Genomic DNA, 25,353 nt, shown 5'->3' on the forward strand with positions numbered 1-25,353 from the left:
TTGCCATGACTAAGACGTGCCACTATGAAAACCATTGAAGGAGATTTCCTTAAGTACAGAAAAAGTCACGAATCAAGGCATTTGCCGTAAGTAAACAAGTTGCAGCCAAGCTGAGAAAATTTTGCTGTGGTTTTCAGATGCTATCAGATGGGATTCTTGGCTATTGGATTGATGGAAGCTGGTCAAAAAATTCATTTAAAAGTCTTGATAATCAAAAGAAAACAGAACTGGGCAATAAATGGCTATTAAGGGGATTAAAAAGAACCCAAGATAACTTGGCTCTCTGCAACAGTTTTGTCACAAAGTTTAATCAACCGTTTGATCGTGTAGAATCCTGAACGTGGATAGCTTTTGTCCTTTGTTCCTGGAAACTTCAGTTTACATCTACAAACACAAACCATTAACCAACTTTAATGTGCCAAATCAATAGGAAAGTACTTCACTTCCTGAATTGCCTTAAGAAAAAAGTTTTCAGAATCTCAAGGAGAACCTGAGAATGACAGAATGCTGATTTTTAAAACATACAAGCCTAGCTTTGTTTTAAAAAGCCAAATTGAGGAATAATGCCAAACTCTTTTTGATGAGAGGTAGATAACTTTATACACATGGAGAAAGACTGAATTGCCACTATGTGATCCAACAGGGATGGTTCAAGAAAGAAACAAATCTCAGAATACTACCTACTCTGAGCGGCATGGCTAGGAAGTACCTTGAGGGAATTCTCTGGGGTCGTCACATGACAGATTGCATCCCCTCCTCAGAACACACCTGTTCTAATTTCATTCTGTTTCTGTGATGAGCACCATGGTCAACAGCCGTTTGTGGAATGGGGTTGGTTTCAGTTTATACTGTCGGGTAACAGGTGGCCCCTGGGGAAGTCAGGGAAGGTGCTCAAGGCAGGACCCTGGAGGCAGGAACTGAATTAAGGCCACGGAGGAGTGCTGCTTGCTGGCTTACTTTCTAGCTTGCTTTTTCACTTGCTCTCGTATATAGCCCAGGCTCAGATACTTAGGGGTGGTGCTGCCCACAGTGGGCTAGGCCATCTTATATCTATCATCAAATAAAACCATTCTTCCAAGACCTGGTCACAGACCAACTTGAATGAACTGACACTTCAGCTCAGGTTCCCTTTTCCCAAGCGACTCTGGGTTGTATCAAGTTGACAGTAAAACTCACCAGGGCAATATCTGTTTACTGTAGATATAAAACCTATAATGAGGTAAGGGCACAAAGTCCTTGGGGGCACTGAAATCCACAGTAATGAAGATGTTTATAACAGTTTAAGACTCAGGAGTTTGGAGAACTATAATAAAGTATAATTCCAGCATTCAAAAGTCTATTGATTTCTTCTTTCTAGGGCACTTGAGATAATAGAAATATATTGAAATTTATAAGGTACCGTAACTGCGGAGTTGTAGAATGTTTGACATGTGAGCTAATGTATGTCCAATAGGTATATCCAATAGGCCAGAGAATTTTGTATCCTAAATAGCTAAAACTGTGTCTGAGATGAAATCGATCCTTCTTAGGTAACCAGTGAGTTAATGGGTATACATTTCACTGACCTTTTGAACTATTGTGTTATTAGTAGAGAATTGGCTTGTATTTCATGCATTGTCTCTGGAAGTCTTTCCTTGCCTTGGTCAGTGTTTTTCCAGGAAACACAAGCAATAACATGGCTAGAGACCACACGTGTAGATATGTAATTTACCACACAAATGTACTAGTAGTGATCCTTTTAAATGTCACAGGGAGGCGAAGTAGGATGGCGAAGATAATGTAAGCTTGCTCGACCAATCTCAGTTCAAAGTGAACCATTGGTTCTCCTGGCATCAGAGTTTTTGTGTATAATAAAGGATAAACATCTTAGCACACGTTGGGTGGGAAGGTTTAACTGAGAGGGTGTATTTGGAAGCACTTAGGGCAATGTTTGGAACATAAGAAGAAATATGTGTGAACTATTATCCTAATAAATAAAGCTTACGGTTTTACTATCTGAAGGTGGATTTCAAGTGATGTGAATAGAACTACACAATGCAGATTTCAGGTGCCTTTGTGCTGGCCCAGAAAGTTCAAGAAGACATCTATTTCCTTCCTCTAACCTTTTGCTCAAATTCACTTTCTCGGTGAAGACTAGATGTTCTCCCCTATTCATAACTGCAAAGTCCCTTCCCTCTTCTCAAGTTTTCAGTGAGCACGTAACTACCTCTTCATTCCTAACCTGCCCTGACACACTATGAATGACAGGAGGGCTCCACAAATAAATTATTGTAATTGTATTTGCAGCCAGTGCCAAGGCTCTCTCCTCTCAGCCTGCTCTACACCTCTAATGCTTCCTTAGTGGGGTGTTCATCCTCTCCTGACCGCACCTCTTCTTTTCTTTCCATTTAAAATTGGTGTCATGGGCTTTTTAGTTCCGACTCTTTTTCTTCTACCCTTTTATGCCCCTCTATACCTTTTAAAGGGGCATTTACACAGGGTGCCTACATTGCTTTTGTTTGCTCTGGGTGACCCCTTACCACACTGTCTTTGGACTAAATGTTTCATCTTGGTTTTAACAGTGCGGTTCTGAGGAAAGTTCCCTGCAACAAAATGGAACTTTTTCCTCACAGATTTCCTTATTTTGCCTCAAAGCAAACGTGTTTTAATATCATTGTTTGTCATGCTACCGCCTGTATTCATTTCATGTTTTTCCTAATATAGTCTCTTTAAGCTTTGTGTCAAACAGAAACTAATTTCAGGTGTTGTACAGACAGTTTTGCCATGGAATTAGTTTGCAAGTCCTCTGACCCATGTATGCTCTCTGAGCATTGTGCTGAGGCCAGAGGAAGATTAAAATAGCCTATTTATTTCCTGGAAGGGCCGTGTCATTTTAGATTGTGAAGTTGGCCCTGCCTCAAGCCAATCCTCTCAGGGGAGCAGGACTACCAGAGAAACCTGGTGAAATGGGGGAACGGAGGGGGAGGGGCTCAGAGGATTACATTTCCAGCTCCCAAAAATAACCCTGAGTACTTTTGCCACTTCCAAATCAGGTCCTGGTAACCTCTTCCCAGCAGCAGGCAGCATGTCATGTCTCCCACAGGGCCCCAAGGAACCATGGATACCCCCCACCTCCCTAAGGGAACTCCCTGGAGAATGCAGGGACAAGTGAATTGAGGGTGTGTGTGCAAGATGCTGCTTCTTTCCTTGTCATTTTTTCTTTTTCTTTCTCTTTGTCCCCAGCTCTTAGAAGGGCCTGTATAGTCCTTTTGAACTTCAATAATTGAATAAAACCTTTCATGTTGTCCCTTCCCCACCACAGCACACCCCAATCTTACCGATACTACTTAAAATGTTTGGGCTTATCATTAAGGTCCTGCATTGGCTTTAAGATGACCAGCTTCCTTACTATAAATAGGTTCTTTTATACCGTGATGGAAATAATAGAAATAGAATTTTACTTAGATATGGCTGCTTGCTTTAAATTTTGTGCTCAAATTCTGCTTGTTAAGAACGTTGTTGGGAAGGTGTTAAAGATTTGATCTAATCCTTGAAATGGAGCAGTTTCATTTTGCTTTTTTTCCCCTTTTTCTTTCTTTTGTGTATTTGAGCCTATGTCTAGATGTTATGTGTGTATTGGGAGACACTGCTTTGTGTTTGTGTATTTGAATTTTAGATTCACAGAAAACTGTATTTGTTTTGTTTTCGAAATCTCATAGACTGCATCTCGTTTCCTTCAAGAAATGAATACAGCATTTGTTAATTGTTCGCAAAACCTTTTTTTTTTTTCATTATTTGACCAGCTACCAGAGAATTGTTGGGATTACGGGCGATTTGGCCAAGGTCTTTCAGAACTAGTATAGTGTTTTGGTTCCCATAGCTCTGAGATCAAGTTGTCTCCCTGGAGCCTCGCTGACAGGGGCCTTCAGACAAACTTCTAGCCTCCAGTGTGTTTACCCCGGTTGCCATAGCGGCCACGCTTGTCCTTCCCCCTTCACCTGACTCACCTTCGTGACGTCATAGAGCTATGGCCAATGGGCAAGCAGCTATGCGTCAAGCCCCGCCCTAGTTGAGGGCGCGGCTATTGCCGCGAGCAGACGCGCGAATCTAGTGGGAAGCAGGCTGGTGCGGCGCGGCGACTGCGCCCATTCCACCCGCGGCCGCCGCCCGCCTCAGAACCACGATGTTCCGGATGTTGAGCAGCAGCTTTGAGGACGACCCCTTCTTCGCGTGAGTGTCCCAGCCGCGCTCGCTAGGAGAGGCGAGGGGACTGCGCCTCGCAAGTTGTGGGGGCAACACCCGGCGGGAGGTGCTGAGAAACGGGGTTGAGGAGAAATGAGTGAAGAGAAACGGAGTAAGGAAAAGTGGGTGTGAGGAGAAGTGGGTGTGAGGAGAAATGGGGGTGAGGAGAAGTGGGTGTGAGGAGAAATGGGGTAAGGAGAAATGAGGGTGAGGAGAAATGAGGGTGAGGAGAAATGAGGGTGAGGAAAGTAGCTGTGAAGTGGAATGGGGTGAGGAGAAACGGACAAGAAGAGAATAGGGGACGTGAGAAGTGGGGACAGGAGCTGAAGGATTTGGGAATCATTGGGTGAAGAGATCAAGATATAGGGTGTGAGGAGATGGTTTGAGGGTATTTGGCAAGGAGAAATGGAGGACACCACGAGAGAGGGTGAGCTGAGCAGGATGGGGTGAGGAGGATTTAGAAGCCTGAAGTCCTCATCTAAGAGGGTTTGCTGGTGGGAGACAAGGACTAGAATCCTGAGCCATGGCTCAAGGTGCAGGCTGCTGACTGTTTGGGGCGACTTGGTGTCTGGGTATCCTTGAATATATAGCCCTTCTCTGCAGCAGCCGGTGCTGGTGGCCATAACTGCCATCTTGGTGGAACTTCTGATGAGAAATAATCCCTTTAACTTCAAATAGGGGTGAGAGTGCTTTCTAGGGTGACAGTTCCTTGATTTGAGAAACGGGGTGGGGGGGTTATTTTGTTTTGCTTCAGAGAGGTCTTCCTAAGCAATGTAGACCTTACTGACCTAGAACTCGGTATAGATCACTCTGACCTCGAACTCACAGACGTTCACCTGCCGCCTGCTGCTGTTGCTGTCCCCCCCCCCCTTCCCCCTTCTTCCTCCTCTCTCCTCCTTTTTTTTTTTTTTTCTGTGATTAAAGGTTGGGTGCTAGGTTGTTTAAAACAAGTTTTCATACAGTGAAGCTGTCACCTTGACAGCACTACTAAGTAGGAGCTGCGTCGAAATGGTTGGATGTTGCCATGGGACACTGTTTTCTTTACCTGCTTCGTTAACAAAACTGGCTTTGCTTGGGAAGAGACTTCTCATTTTATCAATGTGATAAATGTGGGTAAAGAAATAGTGTACAGTGAACACGTCTGTTAACAAGAAGTGACATAAATGAGGCCTTGGGAAGAAGATACTTAAAACTAGGTTTCATTATTATCTAGTTTTCTGTGCATGTTTGACCTTACTATATGCCTAGTTAGAGCAAAATGAGTAATGTCTTAATTAAATGTGTAATTTGATATGTAATTAGTATCTTCAAAAATTATGTCTTAGCAGTACTGTAATTTAAACTGTTGGATGACCCTCTCAGCAAAGGCAGGGAACCTAAGATTTGAGGTCAAAAATAGTAACAGATCACAAACACACATACACATCAAAAAGCACCCTTTCTCCATGCTTAGCAAAGATCATTAGTCACACTCTTCAAAACAGTTTTAGCCTTCGTCAGAACCAAGCAACCATTGTCAAAAATATAAGGCAAACTTGTAATTAACTATAACACTGATTAATGCTTACAGTTTATTTTTACGACTACTATTTATAGAGTAAACACATCTGGGGATAAAGAAGGAAAAGAACGACTTTCTGTTTCAAGTAATCTGTCCTTTAACCCACCCTTTTTACTCCAATCCTAACAAAATAAGAATTCATACTTAATATCAATTCAAAAATTAAGGAGACAAACATACTATCCCATCTACTGGCCTTAGGAACATAAAAGGGAAGCAGAACACACTAATCACGCTTAGTTTTTTTAATTTATTTTTATTTCATGTGCATTGGTGTTTTGCCTGCATATATGTCTGTACAAGGGTGTAGGATCCCCTAGAACTGGGGTTAGAGACAGCTGTGATCTGCCATATGGGTGCTGGGAATTGAACTGGCTTCTCTGAGTCAGTACTCTTAACCTCGGAGTCATCTCTCCAGCTCCCATTGACTGTTTTTATATAAAGATTGTACCTGATGCTAACTCTGTATCTGATCTTTGGGTTCTCTTGTGGTTACTTTACCTTAGAAAATCTTCAGTAAATATTGTATAACAGTCATCTAGTATCTTTTATGATTTATCGAGCAGTTTATGGGTAATATTTCTTGATTGCTAATAGTAATTACTATTTTCTTTTTTCTTGGATATTTTATGTACTTACATTTCAAATGTTATCCCCTTTCCCCCCTCTCCCCTCCCCCTGTTTCTATGAACATGTTCCCACTCCCACCCACCAACTCCCACTTCAACACCCTGGCATTCCCCTACCCTGGGGCATCAAGCCTTCACAGGACCAAGGGCTTCTTCTCCTATTGATGTCCATCAAGGCCATCCTCTACTACATATGCAGCTGGAGCCATGTGTCCCTCCATGTGTACTCTTTGGTTGGTGGCTTAGTCCTTGGGAGCTCTGGGGGATCTGGTTGGTTGATATTGTTGTTCTTCCTATGGAGTTGAAAACCCCTTCAGCTCCTTCAGTCCTTTCTCTAACTCCTCCTCCATTGGGGACCCTGTGCTCAGTTCAATGGTTAGCTGCAAGCATCCTCATCTGTATCAGTAAGGCTTAGGCAGAACCTCTCAGGAGACAGCTATATCAGGCTCCTGTCAGCATGCACTTCTTGGCATCCACCATGGTGTCTGGGTTTGGTGGCTGCATATGGGATGGATCCCCAGGTGGGGCAGTCTATGGATGACCTTTCCTTCAGTCCTTGCTCCACCCTTTGTCCCTGTATTTCCTCTCATGAGTATTTTGTTAAGGACTAAAACATCCACACTTTGGTCTTCCCTCTTCTTGAGCTTCATGTAGTCTGTGAATTGTTTCTTGGGTATTCTGAGCTTTTGAACTAATATCCACTTATCAGTGAGTGCATACCATGTCTGTTCTTTTGTGACTGGGTTATCTCACTCAGGATGATATTTTCTAGTTCCATCCATTTGTGTAAGAATTTCATGAAGTCATTGTTTTTAATAGGTGAGTAGTAATTACTATTTTCATTAAATAAATACCATTGTTAATGTTGGAGCTGGCTAATTAGAATATTACTCATTAAATTTTTATTTTTTACTTTTAAAATAAGCTTTAATCATTAAAAAAACCTTACGAATAAATAATAGCAAATGCCAAAAATAATTATACCCATGAATCTTATAGATAACACTGAAGTATAGAATAAATATAAAAACAGCTTTTTAGAGAAGGTTTTTGGGAAATGGCTCAAAGCATACATATACTGAAGAGGGCCAACAGATGTGAAAAGCAAAAGAAAATTCTACCCTGAGCTCAAGCTCCATATGCTCTGTGCAAAGCAGTCAAAGCTACTAAGAAACTCCAAAGTCTTTCTAGCCTAAGAACCAAGGACAGAGCTCAGTACTTCCATAGTCATTGTAAGAGTGGGGTAGAGTGGGAATGTACAGCATCCTGAAAGGAGAACTAGACAGCTTTTCTGTGGTTAAATTCTGCACAAATCTGTATTAGGCTTAACCACCTGTGCATGAGGCAGACTCAGAGCAGCTTACTGGAGAGGATACATGAATGAAGCAAGATTTATTCTCCCATTTAAGACAGAATTTTAATTCTGAGGCAACCACATTAATTATCTGCTTTGGGAAGATTCATCATTCCTGAAAAATATAAGAAAATTCACAACCTCTACAACATAATAGTTATATTCTGTACATTGGCTTTATATGACTCATTTCTATGTAAAAGACTTACTTTGAAGTTAATTATTGTCTCATCCAAGGTATTAACATAAATGGGCAAAAAATTAAGGCAGTTATAATTTTGCCCCATATGTGAAGGAAAATATTATTATAATGAAGGAAAATATAGGCTATCTCAATGAAGGAAGTGAACTTTTATATGTAACATGTCTATATCTAATGTATATAAATATCTTGTGCATATATATTATATCTAATAGAAGTTCTAGAGATGAAAATTATATCTGAAAGAGAAGGATTGATTGGGTAGGCTTAGTAGCAGAATGAAGATGGCAGAACAGTCATTAAACTTGCATAAACACAAATGGAGAACAAAGTGTAGAACCAAACGTAGACTTGGCAGAAATTGATAGTTTTCCTTGAAATTACTTTAAGCAACATTATTTTAGGAACATGTCTATTGTAAGCAGATTAATGGTTTCTGTAAAGATAATCATATCCCAATTCCCGGAACCTATGAATGTGTTATTCTGCTGGTCAGAAGTTCCCATTGGCTTCTTGGGCCTGTTTCAGCTACCCTCTAGTTTAAGACCTTCTTCTTGTAGTGTGTACTAGACATTATTGCTGCAGTAGCTTATAGACTCTTAAAGTATTATATCACATCTTCTGTTGATCAAGAAGCTTAGTTAAGGAGTTCTAACTCAAGCCTCAGGAGGTTACAGTCTTTTGAACTCTGAGGTTATCACAAGTATTGTCTAAATGTGTATCCATTTTCAAGTTTATTCACATAGCTGTTGCTCATTAGAAAAAAAAATGCTTCTATGTTCCCTCATGTAAACTTCTCCCCAGGCCGTACTGTACATGAGAGAGCACGCAAGAAAAAAAAAACATTTAAACAATTGCTTAGTACACCAATATCAAACTTATACAAACATAGTTAAGATTTAAAAAGAGATAAAAGACAAAAATTGTTATAAATAAACTGTGCTTTACAAGGTCCTAATCTGTAGTAAAAACAGAACAACTGTGCCGGGGAGTATAGCATAGTTGGTAGCATGCTTGCATGAAGCCCTGGATTGATGCCCAGAACCAAATAAAACTAGGCACCGTGGTAGATGCTCACAGTCCAGACAATCTGGATGTAGAGGTAGGGAGTTCAGAAGTTCAAGGCCATTCTCAGTTGTAGAGTGATTTCAAGGCCAGATTCAATAGCATGTGACCCTATCTCAAACAAAACAAAACAAAGATAGAAAAGATCTCAACCTGAAAAGTAACGAAGCTGTGTGGTTAGTTATTTTAAAAGGAAAGGGAAAGACTGAGGGTTTTTAAAAAATAATTTTATACACACACTCTCTTAACAATCAGCAACAAAAGGCACATTTCTAAATGAATGGGATATATTTATTTGTGCACTCATTTGATAACATATAAACGACAAGTAGAAAATCACAATGATAGGATACTACTGTTCAAATAATTTAAATTGACTGAATAGTCGTAGCAACCTTATTTATAAAGACAAAAAACTAAAAATAGTTTTGGCTATATTATAATATCATATATATGTTCTAGATTTAGTTAATATTTGGTGAGTAGAACAGCAGGGATAAATTATAAAAAGCAGTATTCTGAGTCAAAGAAACTAGATATGAAAGATGACACACTATATAATTCTATTATATGAGATTCCGAGAAAGGCAAAATAATACTGATGAAGCCTGTGGTGGTTAATCTGGATTGCCAACTTGACTTGAGAGGTGCCAGGTTAGTAAAGCACATGGATGTTTATGAGAAGTTCCTGGAGGGGATTAGCTGAGATGAAAGATTCACTGTGAATATAGTTAGCACTGTCCCAACAGGCTGGATACCCAGACCGAGTGCAAGAGACTGAGAGCTCGTGGTGGGTATTCTCCTTGCTCCTTAACTACCTGGAAAGTGAGCAGTTTTCCTGCATTTTGCCCTTTTCTGCCACAAGGGACTTAATTATGAGTAAAATGAATCCTCCTCTCAAGTTCTTTCTGTGAGGTATTTCGTGATAGTGATGAAAAGCCAACACAAAGCCTAGTAATGGTGGTAGAATTTGGGGAGATGATTTCTACAAAGGCTCAGAATAGAACATTAGGGGTAGCATAAATGTTTATATATAAACTGTATATTTTTGAAAACTCAAAACTGTACAATTATTGAGTGCAAATTATACCCAAACAAGGCTGAACTCAAGCAAAACAAAAACCCTATACACACACCTAAACACAAGTCCAGTTGTGCACTTGCTAATCCTAAAGCAATTACATTTGAAGCTTTTTAGAAATTTTTTGAGGGGAAAGAGGATGGTGGATGACATGCAGCATGGTCTTGCTATAATCTTTGGGAGAATAAACCCGGGGAATCTAGATACTGCTATAAAAAGAGGTGGGTGTTTGCCCAAAAGTTCTGAGTTTTAATCGTAAAATATAATAGAATACCTAACAGAGCAGAATAAGAGAAATCTAGAGGATGTCCTGGAAGGATTGGCTACTGTCTCCTTCCACTGAAGGAGTGCCAGTGCCATTACTCAGGAATGTGGCTTGCATCTAGGAGCCCAGGAAGGAATACTTGAAAGTCAAGGACGGGAAACAGCAAGCATGTTCAGACTACTCCTGTCAGGTCCCTCCCATTCGCTTCTATTCATACTCTGTTTAATGCCCAGTGCAAGTTTAACTGTTAACATTTTCTCTTTTCTTCTCCCTGTTCTTTATTTCTTTTATCTCCTATTCTGTTTTTGAATGAATTCCAAGAGAATACAAACAGCTGCATAAAATGAGATTAATATGAGATATGAAGATGGAATTCAGTAAAGAGAAATTAAGAAGAAAATCAATTTGAAATGCTGGAGGTGAAATATTCATTGAATCAGATAAAAAGCTCAATGAAAAGCTTCATCGATAGAATGGGTCAAGGGGAAGACATAATATTAGAGCTTTAAAACAAGGGAAATCTAGGATGAATTGGACTATTCAGTTAAAAAGAAAAATTAATAAGAAAATATACAAGAATGTAAGATCTAGGGACACTATGAAAAGACCAAATCTATGAATTGTGGATGCAGAAGAGTTTCATGCTAAAGGCATAAAAACACTTTTAATAAAATCATAATATAAAACTTCCCAATTTTAGGAAAAGAAATGTTTATCCAGGAACAGGGGGTATTTAGGTTTTTCAATTCAATGAAACCAGAAAAAAAAAAACACAAAAAAATCCTCCTCATGGGGATGAGATGGGGGGGGGGGGGGCGCAGTGTTGCAGAGGGGAAACCGGAAAAGGGGATAACATTTGAAATGTAAATAAATATAATATCCAAGAAAAATAAGTATTATAATGAGATGGAACATGAAATATGAAAGTAAAAGGTTCTTGGACATTTGCAATCATTTTTTTTCTAAAAATGGTTTTATTAAGGATGTTGTTAATATAGTATTGAATACATCCACTTAAAGTAAACATTGTTTTTAGTATAGACGTAGAATAGTATAGTTGTGAGTAAAATTGTAGAATATTTTCATCATCTCCAAAACAAAGTTCTGTACTCATGAGCATCCATCCATCATTTCTTCTCAAATATTACTCCATACCCCTGCCCTAGAAAAGTATCAATCTATTTTCTGACTATGGAACCTCTGGAAATTTTACGAGTAGAATTATGAAATTTGAAATCTGGTATTTTCACATACTGCAGTGTTTTCAAGTGTCATCCACGTTGTAACATATATCAGAATTCCTATTTTTAATATCATAAGATATTTCACTACCAGAATATGCCCCATTTTGTGTATCTATGGATTGATGGATGTTTTGGTTGCTTAGTTGATCTATCTTGAGTTTGATATGGACATTCCCGAATAAAGTATTATTGGACTATTAAAAAAAAAACCTTGTTGGGGATTTAGCTCAGTGGTAGAGCGCTTGCCTAGGAAGCGCAAGGCCCTGGGTTCGGTCCCCAGCTCCGAAAAAAAGAACCAAAAAAAAAAACCCCTCTTCACACAAAATAGTTAAAAATTTAAAATGGAGAGCAAAGAAAACATCCCGAAAGTTGTGAGATTAACACAAGTCACATATAAAGACAGGCTTATCAGAATAAAAGTAGAATTCTCTGGAGAAACTCTAAAGACCAGGCAAGCTTGGAAAGTGTATTTCAAGCTCTGAAAGATTGTCAGTTCAGGTAATTATAGCTAGCAAAACTATCTGTCATAGTAGAAAGAGAAAGAGAAGCTTTCCATATTACAAACTAATACACGGAATTGATGGTCACTAAGGCAGCTCTTTAGATACTTGAATCATTGAGACTGAGAAGAGAAACATCCACAAGTCTACAGGAAAGGGTAGCTGTGCTGGAACAATAGTTGAGCAAATGAGCAATAAGAAAATACTAAGCCTGACAAAACTAACAAATCCATGCCTATCAGTATTAATGGTCTTAATTCCCTAATTAAAAGTTCAACATAAGCTTTCTATTTGCTGTCTTCAAGAAATGTTCTTTACCATCAAAGACGGCCACAAACCAAGGGTAAAAGGGTGGGAAAAAATGTTTCAAGCAAATAGAACTAGGAAGCAAGTGGATATCTGTTTTTATATAACAAAATAGACTTTAAGGAAACAATGGAGAGAACATTCCCATTCTAGACACACACACACACACACACACACACACACACACACACACACACACACACACACACACACACACGATGTAAGAAAACCCAACACTGTAAAAGTTTACTTAATACTTGTGGGAAAACTGCTAATTAAAGTCAAAGTCTACCATGACTGGAGAGCCTCTGAGCTCAGTGCAAAATGGGCAACTCCTGTGTTAGGAGGCCTTCTCCTCTGACCTTTTCTTGGGGATTCTAATCCCTTGCACTTGTATCTACCCAATGAATGACATGTAGCTGTAATTGGTTTATAGAATTAATTTCTTTTATCCTGATAAAGCCTGTTCAGCTAGCACCTGAGATTTCTGCAATGTTTCCCTGTGCCAATGAGGTTTGCCAGGTCATGCCTAAGCCCCCAGTCAGTGACCTTTGCCCATCTTGGATGTCCCTGCCCTTAGTCCCCAAAAACTTCATCAGCCTCCAGTCACCCTAAGTAAAGATGATCTACGTACTGACAAGCAGTCCCAGAGCGGTCACTCACCTTATATACTCACAGGGCTTCTGACGCCTCTGCTCCCACTGCCCTCATGGACTGTATCGGTGGATGCTCTGCGAGAATGGGGAGAACTACAAAGATCTCACACCCATAGGTTAGCTTCTCAAAAAGTAAAGAATGTCTGAGCTATATGACATCATAGACCAAGAAACTCTAACATCTATCTGCAGAATGTATATTTCTCAGCAACTTTCTCTAAAATAGATTTTATAATAGGACACATATCAAATCCTAGCAAATACAGGAAATTGGAACAATTGTTTTATCTCTGGCAACAAAGGAATAAAAATAGAAACCAAGAGAAAGAGAAACTATAGTACATACACAAACTCATGGAGATTGAACCACAGACTGTTGAAAGAGGAATGGATCATTGAAGAAATCAAGAAGAGAATTTTAAGAATCTATAACTAAAAGAATACAATACCTCTTAGATGCAAAGAAAGCAGCTATAAGAGGGAAATTTATAGTTATAGATGCCTACATTAAAAAAACCTCAAATAGCTTAATGATACACTATAGGACCTTGGAAAAATAAAAATAATAAGCCCAAAATCCATAGATAGAAATAACATGGCAGAAATTAATAAAGTAAAAATGAAAAAGTACAAAGAATCAATGAAAGATTGAGTTCTTTAAAAAGATAAGTGAACTTAAAAGAGATAAACAAGATCAGTAAACCCTTAGCCAAGCTAACCAAAGAAAATAGAAGGCGTTAAATTAGTGATGGAAAGAGAGACAGTACAACAGATAACAATGAATTCTAAAGATTTTAGACTCCTAGGCTATACATTAAAGAATTTATTTTCACTAAATTAGAAAAATCACATAAAAATGGATTATTTCTTAAATCATATGGCCTAATATTAAACTAATATGAGATATATAATTTAAACAGATCTATAATAACTATTAAAATAGATTGAAGTAGTAATTTTTAAAAAAGATCTTTAAACTAAAAACAGTGCAAGCCCAATACTGTAGTCTACCGGACTTATAAAGAGCAACTAGCATTAATACTTCTCAAACTATTCCATAGAATAAAGACAGAAAGAATACTGTCAAACTCTTTTTGTACAAAACCAAATAAAGACACAACAAAGAATAATATGTCCATCTCTATGATAAACAAAGACACAAAACTTAACACTAAAATATTTGCAAACTGAATTTCAAGAACACTTCACAAAGATCATTCATTCATCACGATCATGTTGGCTTCGTTCCTAAGATACAAAGGGAGGTCAGGCTAATGCAAAGCAATAAGCATATCACATAAAGGGCTTGAAGGGAAGAATTCACATGATCATTTTGCAGTAGATACAGTAAAGGCTTTTGAGAAAATGCAACATCCCTTTTTGATAAAAACCCCAAAGAGACTAGGGATGAAAGAAATATGTATCAGCATAATAAAGACTATATGAGAAACATGTTAGCCAACCTCAGAGAAAAACTCAAACCATTTCCACTAAGACCAGGAATGAGAAAAAATATACCCTTCTTCAATCCCTACCCAATGTAGTTCATGAAGTATTAAATAAGACAAGGCACATAAACAGCTACACATAGGAAAGGGAGAAGTCACAGCATCCTAATGATGTTCGTATGACCCTTTACATAAACGACCATAAAAGCTCTTAGATCTGCTAAACACCTTCAGCAATTTGGACACAAAACTAACATATAAAAATTAGTAGTTTAAATATAAATATAAACAAGAAACATGCACAAAGAACTAGGAAAACAATTATATTCACAGTTATCTGAAAAAAGATTAAAAAAAGTTAGAATAAACCTAAAAAATGAATGACCTTTACAGTGAAAACCTCCTAATGGTAAAGAAGGAAACTGAGGAAGGCATTAGAAGATCTCCCACGTGAATATATGGGTGAGTTAATATTGTGAACATGGCTATATTACCAGGGACAATTTACAGAGTTAGTATAGTCTGCATTAAAATTCTACTGCTACAGCCAGGCATGGTGGCCGGGCCTTTAATCCCAGGACTGGGAGGCAGAGGCTGGAGGATCTCTGAGTTCCAGGACAGCCAGAGCTACACAGAAAAGCCATTATCTCGATGAAATAATAATACTAATTAGGCTTGTAAAGGTTATCTGTGGCTTTGGCTCTGACTATGCAGATATAGTCTGGCGCTCATAAACATAAATATGGTTCGCAATGCTTATATGTCAAATGATCTACTCTCAGTCAAGAAAGTTAAAAATAGTGGGGTTTTTTTGCTTTTGTTGTTGTTAAGTGTGTGTGTGGTGTGCGTGTGTGAGGGAGGGCAGTGGTGCAGGAGCCTGTAGAAGACAGAAGAAGGTATAGTGAGAAGCATAAGTCTTCTGGGGATACTGGGAGCCAAAACCCAGTCCTCTAGAAGAGCAACAAACATTCTTAACCACTGAGCTGTCTCTCCAGCCCCAACAAGTATGATTATTTTAGGAGAGTTTTTTCCAAATTTATTTGTGCACATTCAATTTTTAAAGACAACTTTATTAAGTTCTTTGGTGTCCATATTTATTATGGAGTATTCTTTATTAATAATGTTATACATGTCCCAAAATGGTCTTTATGATAGAAATGTTTTTCTGATGTTTTTATGGTTATAGAATTATGTTGTAGACTTCTCAGAGTAGTCTTACCTGATAGAAATATTTTTCTGATTTTTTTTCAGTTTTTCTCATCTTAAACTACTTTCATAAGTAGTTTATGGTAATTTATGTTTACCATATTTATTCATGAAATAAAAATATATTTCATTAGTATAATAAATATAGTGGATAGCAAATAGGATAAGATTTCATTTATATTTATAATTGTATTTATAAATACTAGGTCTTTTATTAAATAGTCTCTTCTTCTAAATTGTAATATTTTGTCTTCTTAACAATTGTATTATCTCACGAGTTTCTTCATAGTGTTTATATGCCAGTTTTTTTAAATTATAACATTTAATTTTCCATTCATCTGTATTTTCAACAGAGATTCTTTTCTTGCACACCGAGAAAGTATGCGTAACATGATGAGAAGTTTCTCTGAACCTCTTGGAAGAGACTTGCTCAGTATCTCTGATGGTAGAGGAAGAACCCATAATCGTAGAGAACGTGATGATGGTGAAGACTCCTTAACTGTAAGTAATTTTAAGGACAGCTAGCAAGAACGTTCTACAGAAACATGACTCAGGTGTTATGAGTTACACACTGATAGCGTGTAACTAATACTTCTATCATAGAGATATTATATAAAAGGGGAGGCATTTTCCAAAGCTGAAACCTGGAACAATGGACTGTTAATAGTATAAACTTGCACTGTGCTCTTAACACTTAGGATCATAAGGTTATACACTGTAAGCCATACTAAGCCATTGTTTCTCCATATTTCTTCCCTGATAACTTCCTTCCATGCACTAAACTAAAGTCAAGGAGGACTCCTGGTACCACATACTTTTAAGGTTTAAATACTAAAAAGGTCTAGTATGGTGTTTTATCATTATTGCATCACTCTAGACTTTCAAAACTTAGATTAACCTTTGTTTCAGAGGACGTGTGCCTTAATTAGGGTTTTACTGCTATGAAAAGAGACAACTCTCATAAATGAAAACATTTAATTGGGACTGGCTTACACTTTCAGAGCTTTAGTCTATTATAGTCATGGCAGGAAGCATGGCAGCATCCAGGCAGACACGGTGCTAGAGAAGGAGCTGAGAGTTCTACCCACTGAAGGCAGCTAAAAGGAGACTGTCTTCCTCAGGCAGCCGTGAAGAGACTCCCTCTTCCACTATGGGTGGAGCTTAAGCATAGGACCTCAAAGCCCAACACCCACCCGCCTCAGAGTGAACCATTTCCTCCAGCAAAGCCATACGTACTAATAAAGCTATACCTTGTAATAGTGCCACTCCCTGGACTAAATATGTTCAGACTGCCATATTCCACTCCTTGGCCCCCATAGGTTTGTTCAAACACATGAGTCTATGGCCACACCTAGCCGTAAGATAATGCAAAATATATTTAGTTCATCTTTAAAAGTTTCATAGTCTATAGTAATCTCAACAACGTTAAAAGTCCAAAGTTCAGAGTCTCTTCTGAGATTCATGTAGTCACTTAACCATAATCACCTATAAAATCAAAATAAAGAACATCATAAACTTCCAACATCATAGAATGTACATTACCATTTCAAAATGTAATAGTGGGGAAATACTAAATAAAACAAAGCAAGACCAAAAACCAGCTAGGCAAATTCCAAACTTTGCATCTCCATGTCCAAGCACTCTTCAGATCTCTAACTCCTTTCAGGTTTGTTGACTACCAAACACTTCTCTTTGGCTGGTTCCACTCTGTTTGCAGCTTTCTCAGCAGGTATCCCACGGCTCTGGTATCTGTAATATCTTGGTGTCTCCAAAGCAACTTCAACTTTACAGCTTCTTGTTCCAATGTCTGAAATCCACACATGATCTTTTAGGCTCCTCCAAAGGGTTTGGGTTACTTCTCTATCCTGGGATTAAAGGTCTAATGTCTATAGCGCTCTAGGCTCTGATTGATTCTACCTCTGCTGCTGTTCTTGGTGGTCCTCCCAGGGTACTGATATTTCTAATACTATGGGGTCTTCTGCCACAACTAGGCTTCACCAAAAGCCTCTCAGATTCTCTTTATGGTGCCAAGCTTCAACTGCTTTGCATGACCCCTTCAATCCTGGGCTATCAGCTGCAACTGAGGCTGCACCTTCACCAGTGGCCTTTCCTGGCCTCACACAGTACCAAGCCTCATCTGCTCTTCATAACCTTCAAAATTAGTACCACCTTGGTAGTTCTTACACATTTCCAAGTCCAGCTGCGGCACGAGGTACAACCTTGGCTATCTCTAGAACACATCTCCTTTGTGGCTCCCAGAAAACACTTCTCAGAAGATTTTGCCTCAGTGATGCTGGTTTCTTCTTAATTACCACTAATTTCTTAGCTCCGGGGAACCAGCATCAACTGTTCAATAGGCCTTTCTCTTCTGGACTCTAAAGCCAGGCCATGGATTAGGCCAAAACTGCCAAGTTCTGCTGCTTGCTGAGGCTGGAACATGGCCCCCTTGTTATATTGTTACATCATCACCAGCCTTCTGTTTTCCAACTCCCTCACTGCCTAAACTTGGTTGTCCTAGAACTTGCTCAGGAGATTGACCTAAAACTCAGAAATCTTCATGCCTCTGTCTCCTGAATGCTGGGATTAGAGACATGGTCCTAATTTTTCTCTACTTGGAACTTGCCCTGTACCAGACTGGCCCTGAACTCAGACACATGCTTGTCTCTGTTTCCTGGGATTAAAGGTGTATACCACCATACCTGGACCTAAGCTCTTCATGGCCACTTTGCCTCCAGATCTGGATCAAAAGTGTGTCTTCCAGCCTAAGGTCTGGATCACAGGTGTAGTATCCATTTCTGGATTGCAGTTCATTCCAGATTGAGTCCAAATGAAAACAATAACCAGGTAATAGTAACTCTTAATATGATATAAGTATCCCTTGCTCAACCGCAAAAGCATAAATAATAAGCTTAGCTGGGTTGGAACATGCCCCAAAGTCACCACTTCCTTAATTGCATTTAATATCCTGGAACACAGGATTTAGCTCTATGTTACTGCTCAGTGCCCTTTATTACTTGAACCTTTTATGCTTGATCAGAATGCTCTTCATGGGAATAAACCAGAGTCTATATTTGGCTTTTGAGACTTCCTTTATTAATACAATTAATCTGAATCTTTTTACCTTTCTTTGGTGAAATCCAGGTAGATTCTTCAAACACAAAACAAAACAAAACAAAACAACAAAAACAGCCACATTCTTCACCAAACTTAAGAATGATCTGCAGGCAACATACTAAAATTCTTCTCTTCTCAAACCCCTGAGCCAGGCCCCCAGAGTTCAAATTACCCTCATCACCACTGTCTTCTATATTTCCACTAGGATGGCCCATTAAGCCACACTTAAAATGTTCCACTGCTTTCCAAATTCATAGTTCCAAAATCTACATTCATAGAAACAAAATCATGGTCAGGCCTATCACAGCAATACCCCAGTCTCTGGTACCAACTTCTGTTTTAGGGTTTTACTGCTGTAAATAGACACCAGGACTAAGGCAACTACTATAAAGGTCAACATTAAATTGGGGCTGGGGGTCCATTATCTTCATGGTGGAAAGCATGGCATCATGTAGGCTGAATTAATGCTAGAGGAGGAGCTGAGAATTCTACATCTTGATTCAAAGGCAGCTAGGAGACACTACGCTTGCCTACACAGTGACACATTTCCTCCAACAAGGCCACACCTCCTCCAACAAGGCCTCACTTTCTTTTTTTCTTTTTTTTTCTTTTTTTTTTTTTTTTCCGGAGCTGGGGACCGAACCCAGGGCCTTGTGCTTGCTAGGCAAGCGCTCTACCACTGAGCTAAATCCCCGACCCCACTTTCTTTTTTTTAATTGCATATTTCTTTATTTACATTTCAAATTTTAGTCCCTTTCCCAGTTTCCTGTCCATAAGCCCCTTATCCCCCCCTCCCTTTCTTCTATAAGGGTGTTCCCCTCCCCATCCACCTCCTTACCCACCCACCCTACCCCACCCCCGACACAATCCCCTACACTGGGGGTTCAACCTTGGTAGGACCAAGGGCTTCTCCTTTCATTGGTGTCCAGCAAGGCCATCCTCTGCTACATATGCATTTGAAGCCATGGGTCAGTTCATGTGTAGTCTTTGAGTAGTGGTTTAGTCCCTGGAAACTCTGGTTGATTGAAGACCTCACTTTCTAATAGTGCCACTCCCTGGGCTAAACAGTTTCAGACCACCACAACTTATATAGCTGCCTATTCTCATCAGGATAGGAGGGTAAAAACATTCAACAAATGAAAAGGCGAAGTTTAATATATGTGTTAACTATTTTGGGTTTCACCTCTTTTATTTTTCAGCCTCAGGAATGGCAATTACAGAATAATAAATCCATAGGAATTTATTAAAATGGATCTTGGCAATTGAAATATATTTAGAATTCAGTAAACATGGTTGATCAATTCTAAATTACTAAAAGAATTCTAAGTTACTCTAGAAAAATATTTTCATATTTTCTAAGCAATAGACTTAAAGAAAACAAAATAGTTTGGATCATCATAAAACCTGATAAATAAAACTACATGTGCCATTTCAAATAAAAGTAATCACACTTAAGTTACTTTCCTTTTCATTAGTAAATAATGTCATTTATAAGTGCTATATGTATAAAATTGTAAATTAATGCTACATACATATTACATACATATAATTTAATTAATTTTCATAAAAGTTAAAAAATTTAAAAACGTTAAAGATTAACACCAGAAAAAATTGACAATGCAAGAGCACATTTGTTGTAAGTATTGAAAGTTATTTGAGTATTAAAATACTCTTTGTATCATACTTTTTATAACTATAGAAAGCATGTATCTCTTTGGATTTATATGCATAAATAAGCTACTTATAGCCTTCTTGAAGGAGCAAGAGAAAGCAATCTTCTTACCTTACATGTAAGCATACAAATGAGCCTGTGTATAATCCAGCTGGAAATGCACTGAAGATGTTTATACAAATCAGCTCTAAGTTTATTGGTCACCTATTGAAACAGAAATAAATGTCACTTTCACAGACACTTTTACTAAAAGCACTAAATGTGTAACAGAAACTGGAATGAAAAATATGTAGCCAAATAAAGAGATAATGCTTCTGTGAAACTGTAGTTGGCAAGATTCATTATTTCAAACCATTTGTATTCATCTTGCCAAAATTTCTTTAAATCAAGAGAAAAACACATAGAAGAAATGTGCTTGTATAAATGTCATGATTAAATTAAAAAGTCAAGTAGGAAGGTAATTCTGAATATATAGAAAGTCCAAGACCAATATTTAAATTTAAATCTAAAATTATTGGTCCCTTATCTTCCTGTATAATTGGGCTGATAAAACAAATTACTTTAGACTGAATGACTTTTAAACATCAGACATTTATTTCTCATAGTTTTGATAGACTGGTAATTCCGTGTGTGTGTGTGTGTGTGTGTGTGTGTGTATACATACGTGTACATGCTCGGGCTGGGAGGGAGAGAGAATGAGAATGGGGGTGCTTTCTGTCTCTAGTGAGTAAGGGCTTGTGTTTTGGTCTACTTTGTGCCTCTGTCTTCAGGTAGAGGACAGGCTCACATATCTGTTGAACACTTGAAATATGCCTAGTGCTTAACAAAAGCAAAATTGGACAAATGGGATGACATCAAATTAAAATATCTGTACAGTGATAATTATAAAATTATGTATATTTAGAACATAAACATGTTGGATGCACCAATATAATTCTTATTTCTATTCTTGTAAGCTTCAGGGAATCCACTTGAATCCACCTCTTACTGGTCAAATGGGCTCAAAATAAGTACTGTCAGTTAGCAGCCTGTTTCCCTCCCCAACTGCCCATTCCTGAGGTTGGATCCATTTCCCTTTCCTTGTTCCTAGGGCTCCCCATCCCTCCTCCTCCAACTACCAAGATAATGGGCCTAAGAATTTCAAAGTACACCCCCTAAAAAAAGTTTTCTCCCTAAACTCATACCTTCTGACATCCAGGTGCTCTCTCAGAGCCTGCATCCAGAAAAGCTTCAAAACAGTTCCCCACAGCCTCTCCGTCTATACACTCACATCCTAGTCGCAGATGGGCCACAGAACCCGGACAGCAATGAAACAACCTTCCTGAACATTTCAGGAGGCAACACTCCAGCTTTTCAACCACACCCCAAGGCAAAATTGTACCCCAATGTCAACAGGAAGTAGTAGTCATGGACAATTATGGTGTCCTTTATAACAAATGAGCTGGGAAGACCCAGTGGAAAGAGCCTGGTGGGTCCTGGACCCTAATAGACTAGCTGACGATGGGAACTCATGAAGTCCTGAGAAATGTATCCAGCACAGAAAGACAGAGGGACAGAAGTGGTTCCCACCTGGCCAGGAAAGTCCTGGGCCATTGAGCTGGGAACTGGACTCCTCCTGGGTTTCGGCACTATCTTATAGGTTATGTCTCCACTGTGAAATGAGCCAATTCAAGCCACCTTCTATTATAATAAAGGCAGGATTATTGGGACACTGCTCTCAGGCAAGTTCACTGGCCCCAAGGATTGAGGCCAGAGGAATCACCATGGGAAGACGGGGAGAGAGGGGAAACAGAAAGAGAAAAAGAGAAGAAGACAGAGAGACCAAAATATCTGGATTATATAGGGAAGAGCCTCCGAGGAAAGGACAGCCCCCTGGGCTGGAAAGTTTAGGGTTGGGGGCAGAGTATGCCAGGTAGGGACTGAAAGATGCTGGGAGAACCTGGAGGCCAGGTGTGCTTCGCTATGTAAAACATGAACTTCAGTCCCTTGTCCCCGGGTGAAACCAAACACTGTCTACTTATATGATAAGTGATAAGATGATAATAAGGTGATTAACTATTTTTGTTTTGATTGGCTATGGGAGGAGTAGCTGATCTTTAAGAAATGCAATAGCAAAAGAAAACGTTTTAATCCTGGTCATTATACTTTGTCTTGGTCTATAGCAAAGACTTTTTCTTTCAACTTCCTTATTTAAATAGACATATTTTTAGTAGTACTGTGAATTCTTTATTTTCTGGCCAGGCAGATACAATGACTGATAAGCAGATAATTTTAAAAGTACGCACTGAGCATTTTTTATTAAAAAGTTCTGTAATGATGATACTTAAATGCAACCAAAATTTATTGTTTGTTTGTTTTGTTTTGTTTTGTTTGTCTCTCTTTAGGCAACAAATTTTTCTCTTGTGCCTTTTGGGAGGTTTGGCGGAATGGTTCGTGTCATGAGAAAATTACTTTAGCTACATTTTTTTAACAGACACTTTCATTAACTCAAGCAGAGTGAGTTTGTGTGCATCTCACTAACTTCCATAGTGGCTTTTAGGCTTTGTACTGGAGACCGCTGTTACCTGTACCTGCGTGCTTAGGTGTGGCTTTTCTTTCTTTCTTTTTTAATATTTAAGGAACTTTTATTAAAGCAAGAATTTTATAATCCAAATTATGTTTCCGGCGTGGGTTTTCTAACGTACTTACCAGAGTTGTTAGGGTCAGAACCTGGGCTGATAGCACTAGCAAGCCAGGCTTACCCGCTGATCTTCAGTGGGCCATTAAACGGACAATAGTGAGCAGCTGAGATAGAAAAGATAGATGTATTTGATGTCACCACCTTGGGAAGAACTAAGAGATCTATTCAGAGACCTGCACAACTCCATCCTCAGGGTTGTTTTGTGAGATTTCGATGGACTACAGGGAAGATGTGTTATAAGTAGGCAGTCCTGGTCAATACTCTCTCCTGCCAGATCTGACAAGATGTCATAATTATGTGATATCTTTCTCTGGGAGACATGTTCCTCCACTGGCCAGTGCCAGGCTTCAACCTTTTTATTTTCTCACCATGAAATTCCTGCAGAAAATACAATTTATTGATGATTATTTCAGTAGCCAGAGAGACACAGATACCTTATTTTAGAATATTTTCATTTCTATCAAGATGGTTACAGTAAATTAATCAAAATGTATAATATCAATCTCCAAAAATGGAAAAACAGGTATTAAGGGAACATTCGCTTGATTTCCAAAGAGACTCAATAATTGTATTTGAAAGCTGGACTTCCACATGAGCATGATAATTCTCCACTGACACTCTCCAGGTGACAATGTACAATATTTGGAAAACTTTTCTCTGACTTTGTTGCCAAAGAATTTTTGTTTTGTCTTGCTTCCTACACAAGCGTAGCTATTCTCTAGCAGACCTTGTCACATTTTAACTTTGATCTGCCTTACTAGTTTCTAACACCGAAGAGTAATCTAAGGATTGGAACACGGTGAATTTAGAATATTTGTATTATAGTCTCATGAAAAGCCTCTTTTCATTCCTTTGCATTAGATCTGAGTTATCGGCATTTATGAAGTCTGAGATGTAACATTTTTCCTTCCTGAAGGACACGTGACAGAAAACAAGCAGTGTATCACAAAGATAGTAGTACTGAGCAAGTTCCCACTGTGGTACATACAAACACACACCCCCACAGGACACACCCACCCACAGGACATACACACCCACAGGACACACACCCCCCCAGAACACACCCACCCACAGGACACACACACCCCCAGGACACACACACCCACAGGACACACACACCCACAGGACACACACACCCACAGGACACACACACCCACAGGACACACACACCCACAGGACACACACACCCACAGGACACACCCCCACAGGACACACCCCCACAGGACACACACACCCACAGGACACACACCCACAGGACACACACCCACAGGACACACACACCCACAGGACACACACACCCACAGGACACACAAACCCACAGGACACACACACCCACAGGACACACACACCCACAGCCTAAAACGTTTGTAATGGTAAGGTCCAATCAGAGATGACTTTTAAAAAATTAATTACGTGTTTATGTCGGGAGGGGGGTGTTGTACTCATGAATTCGGTACCCATGGGGGCCAGAGAGAGAGTCAGACACTTGGGACCTGGAGGTAGAGCTATAGACAGTACAGAGCTGCTTGGCTTCTGGGAGCTGAGCTCGGGTCCCATGTAAGTTAAGAGCAGTATGCGCCTTCCGAGGCATCTCCCTAGAGAAGACTTTTGAAACCATAAGGATTAGTGAGATGATAAGAAAAGCTTGGAGGAAAAGGAGAACTCTGGTTTAAGAAAGCCAAGAGATGCTATATACAATATTTATATACACAAAGCATGTGTTTATGTATAATATGTATACGTAGGAGTATAATTTGTATGTGTATGCAGCGAAATTCTCTAATTTATGTTGGCTGTTTGAGATTTTGTGTATGCTTCTTTTTCTTTATCAAATAACTCTTATTGTATATTCCTTAAATTATTTTCTCTAGTTGATTACTGCATGATTATCTTACAGTAAGTTGGGAAATTTTTTCATCTGTTTTGGGAAGACTTATTTACATCCTTGATGTAATTAATATACCTCCTAATATCCTGTAGCATGCAGATGTCAACCCTTTTCAGACAATGGATCGGATGATGGTAAATATGAGAAACAGTATACAGGAGTTACAAAGAAACTTTGTAAGTACTAAAAATAAACTGATGAGAACATTAATCTTAGTTATTGGTATCTTGTATTATAGTGACTTTCAAACATCTTTAACTG

The 25,353-nt window shown here is 38.9% G+C and overlaps 1 protein-coding gene across 4 annotated transcripts in view; it reads left to right on the plus strand.

The window, feature by feature from the left end:
* Nucleotides 1-4,088: 4,088 nt before the first annotated feature.
* Mlf1 (myeloid leukemia factor 1) overlaps nucleotides 4,089-25,353 on the plus strand; it is a 32,986-nt gene continuing 11,721 nt past the window's right edge. For 2 of the 4 annotated variants that reach the window (XM_087622925.1, XM_087622938.1), the window contains exons 1-3: nucleotides 4,089-4,209; nucleotides 16,092-16,239; nucleotides 25,185-25,268. In XM_087622925.1, the coding sequence (XP_087479051.1) occupies nucleotides 4,163-4,209; nucleotides 16,092-16,239; nucleotides 25,185-25,268 (279 nt within the window). In that variant the 5' untranslated portion in view covers nucleotides 4,089-4,162. 4 annotated transcript variants of the gene reach the window in all.

The sequence above is a fragment of the Rattus norvegicus genome, chromosome 2, assembly GCF_021556685.1.
Source record: "Rattus norvegicus strain SHRSP/BbbUtx chromosome 2, alternate assembly SHRSP_T2T, whole genome shotgun sequence".
Classification (NCBI taxonomy): Eukaryota; Metazoa; Chordata; class Mammalia; order Rodentia; family Muridae; genus Rattus; species Rattus norvegicus.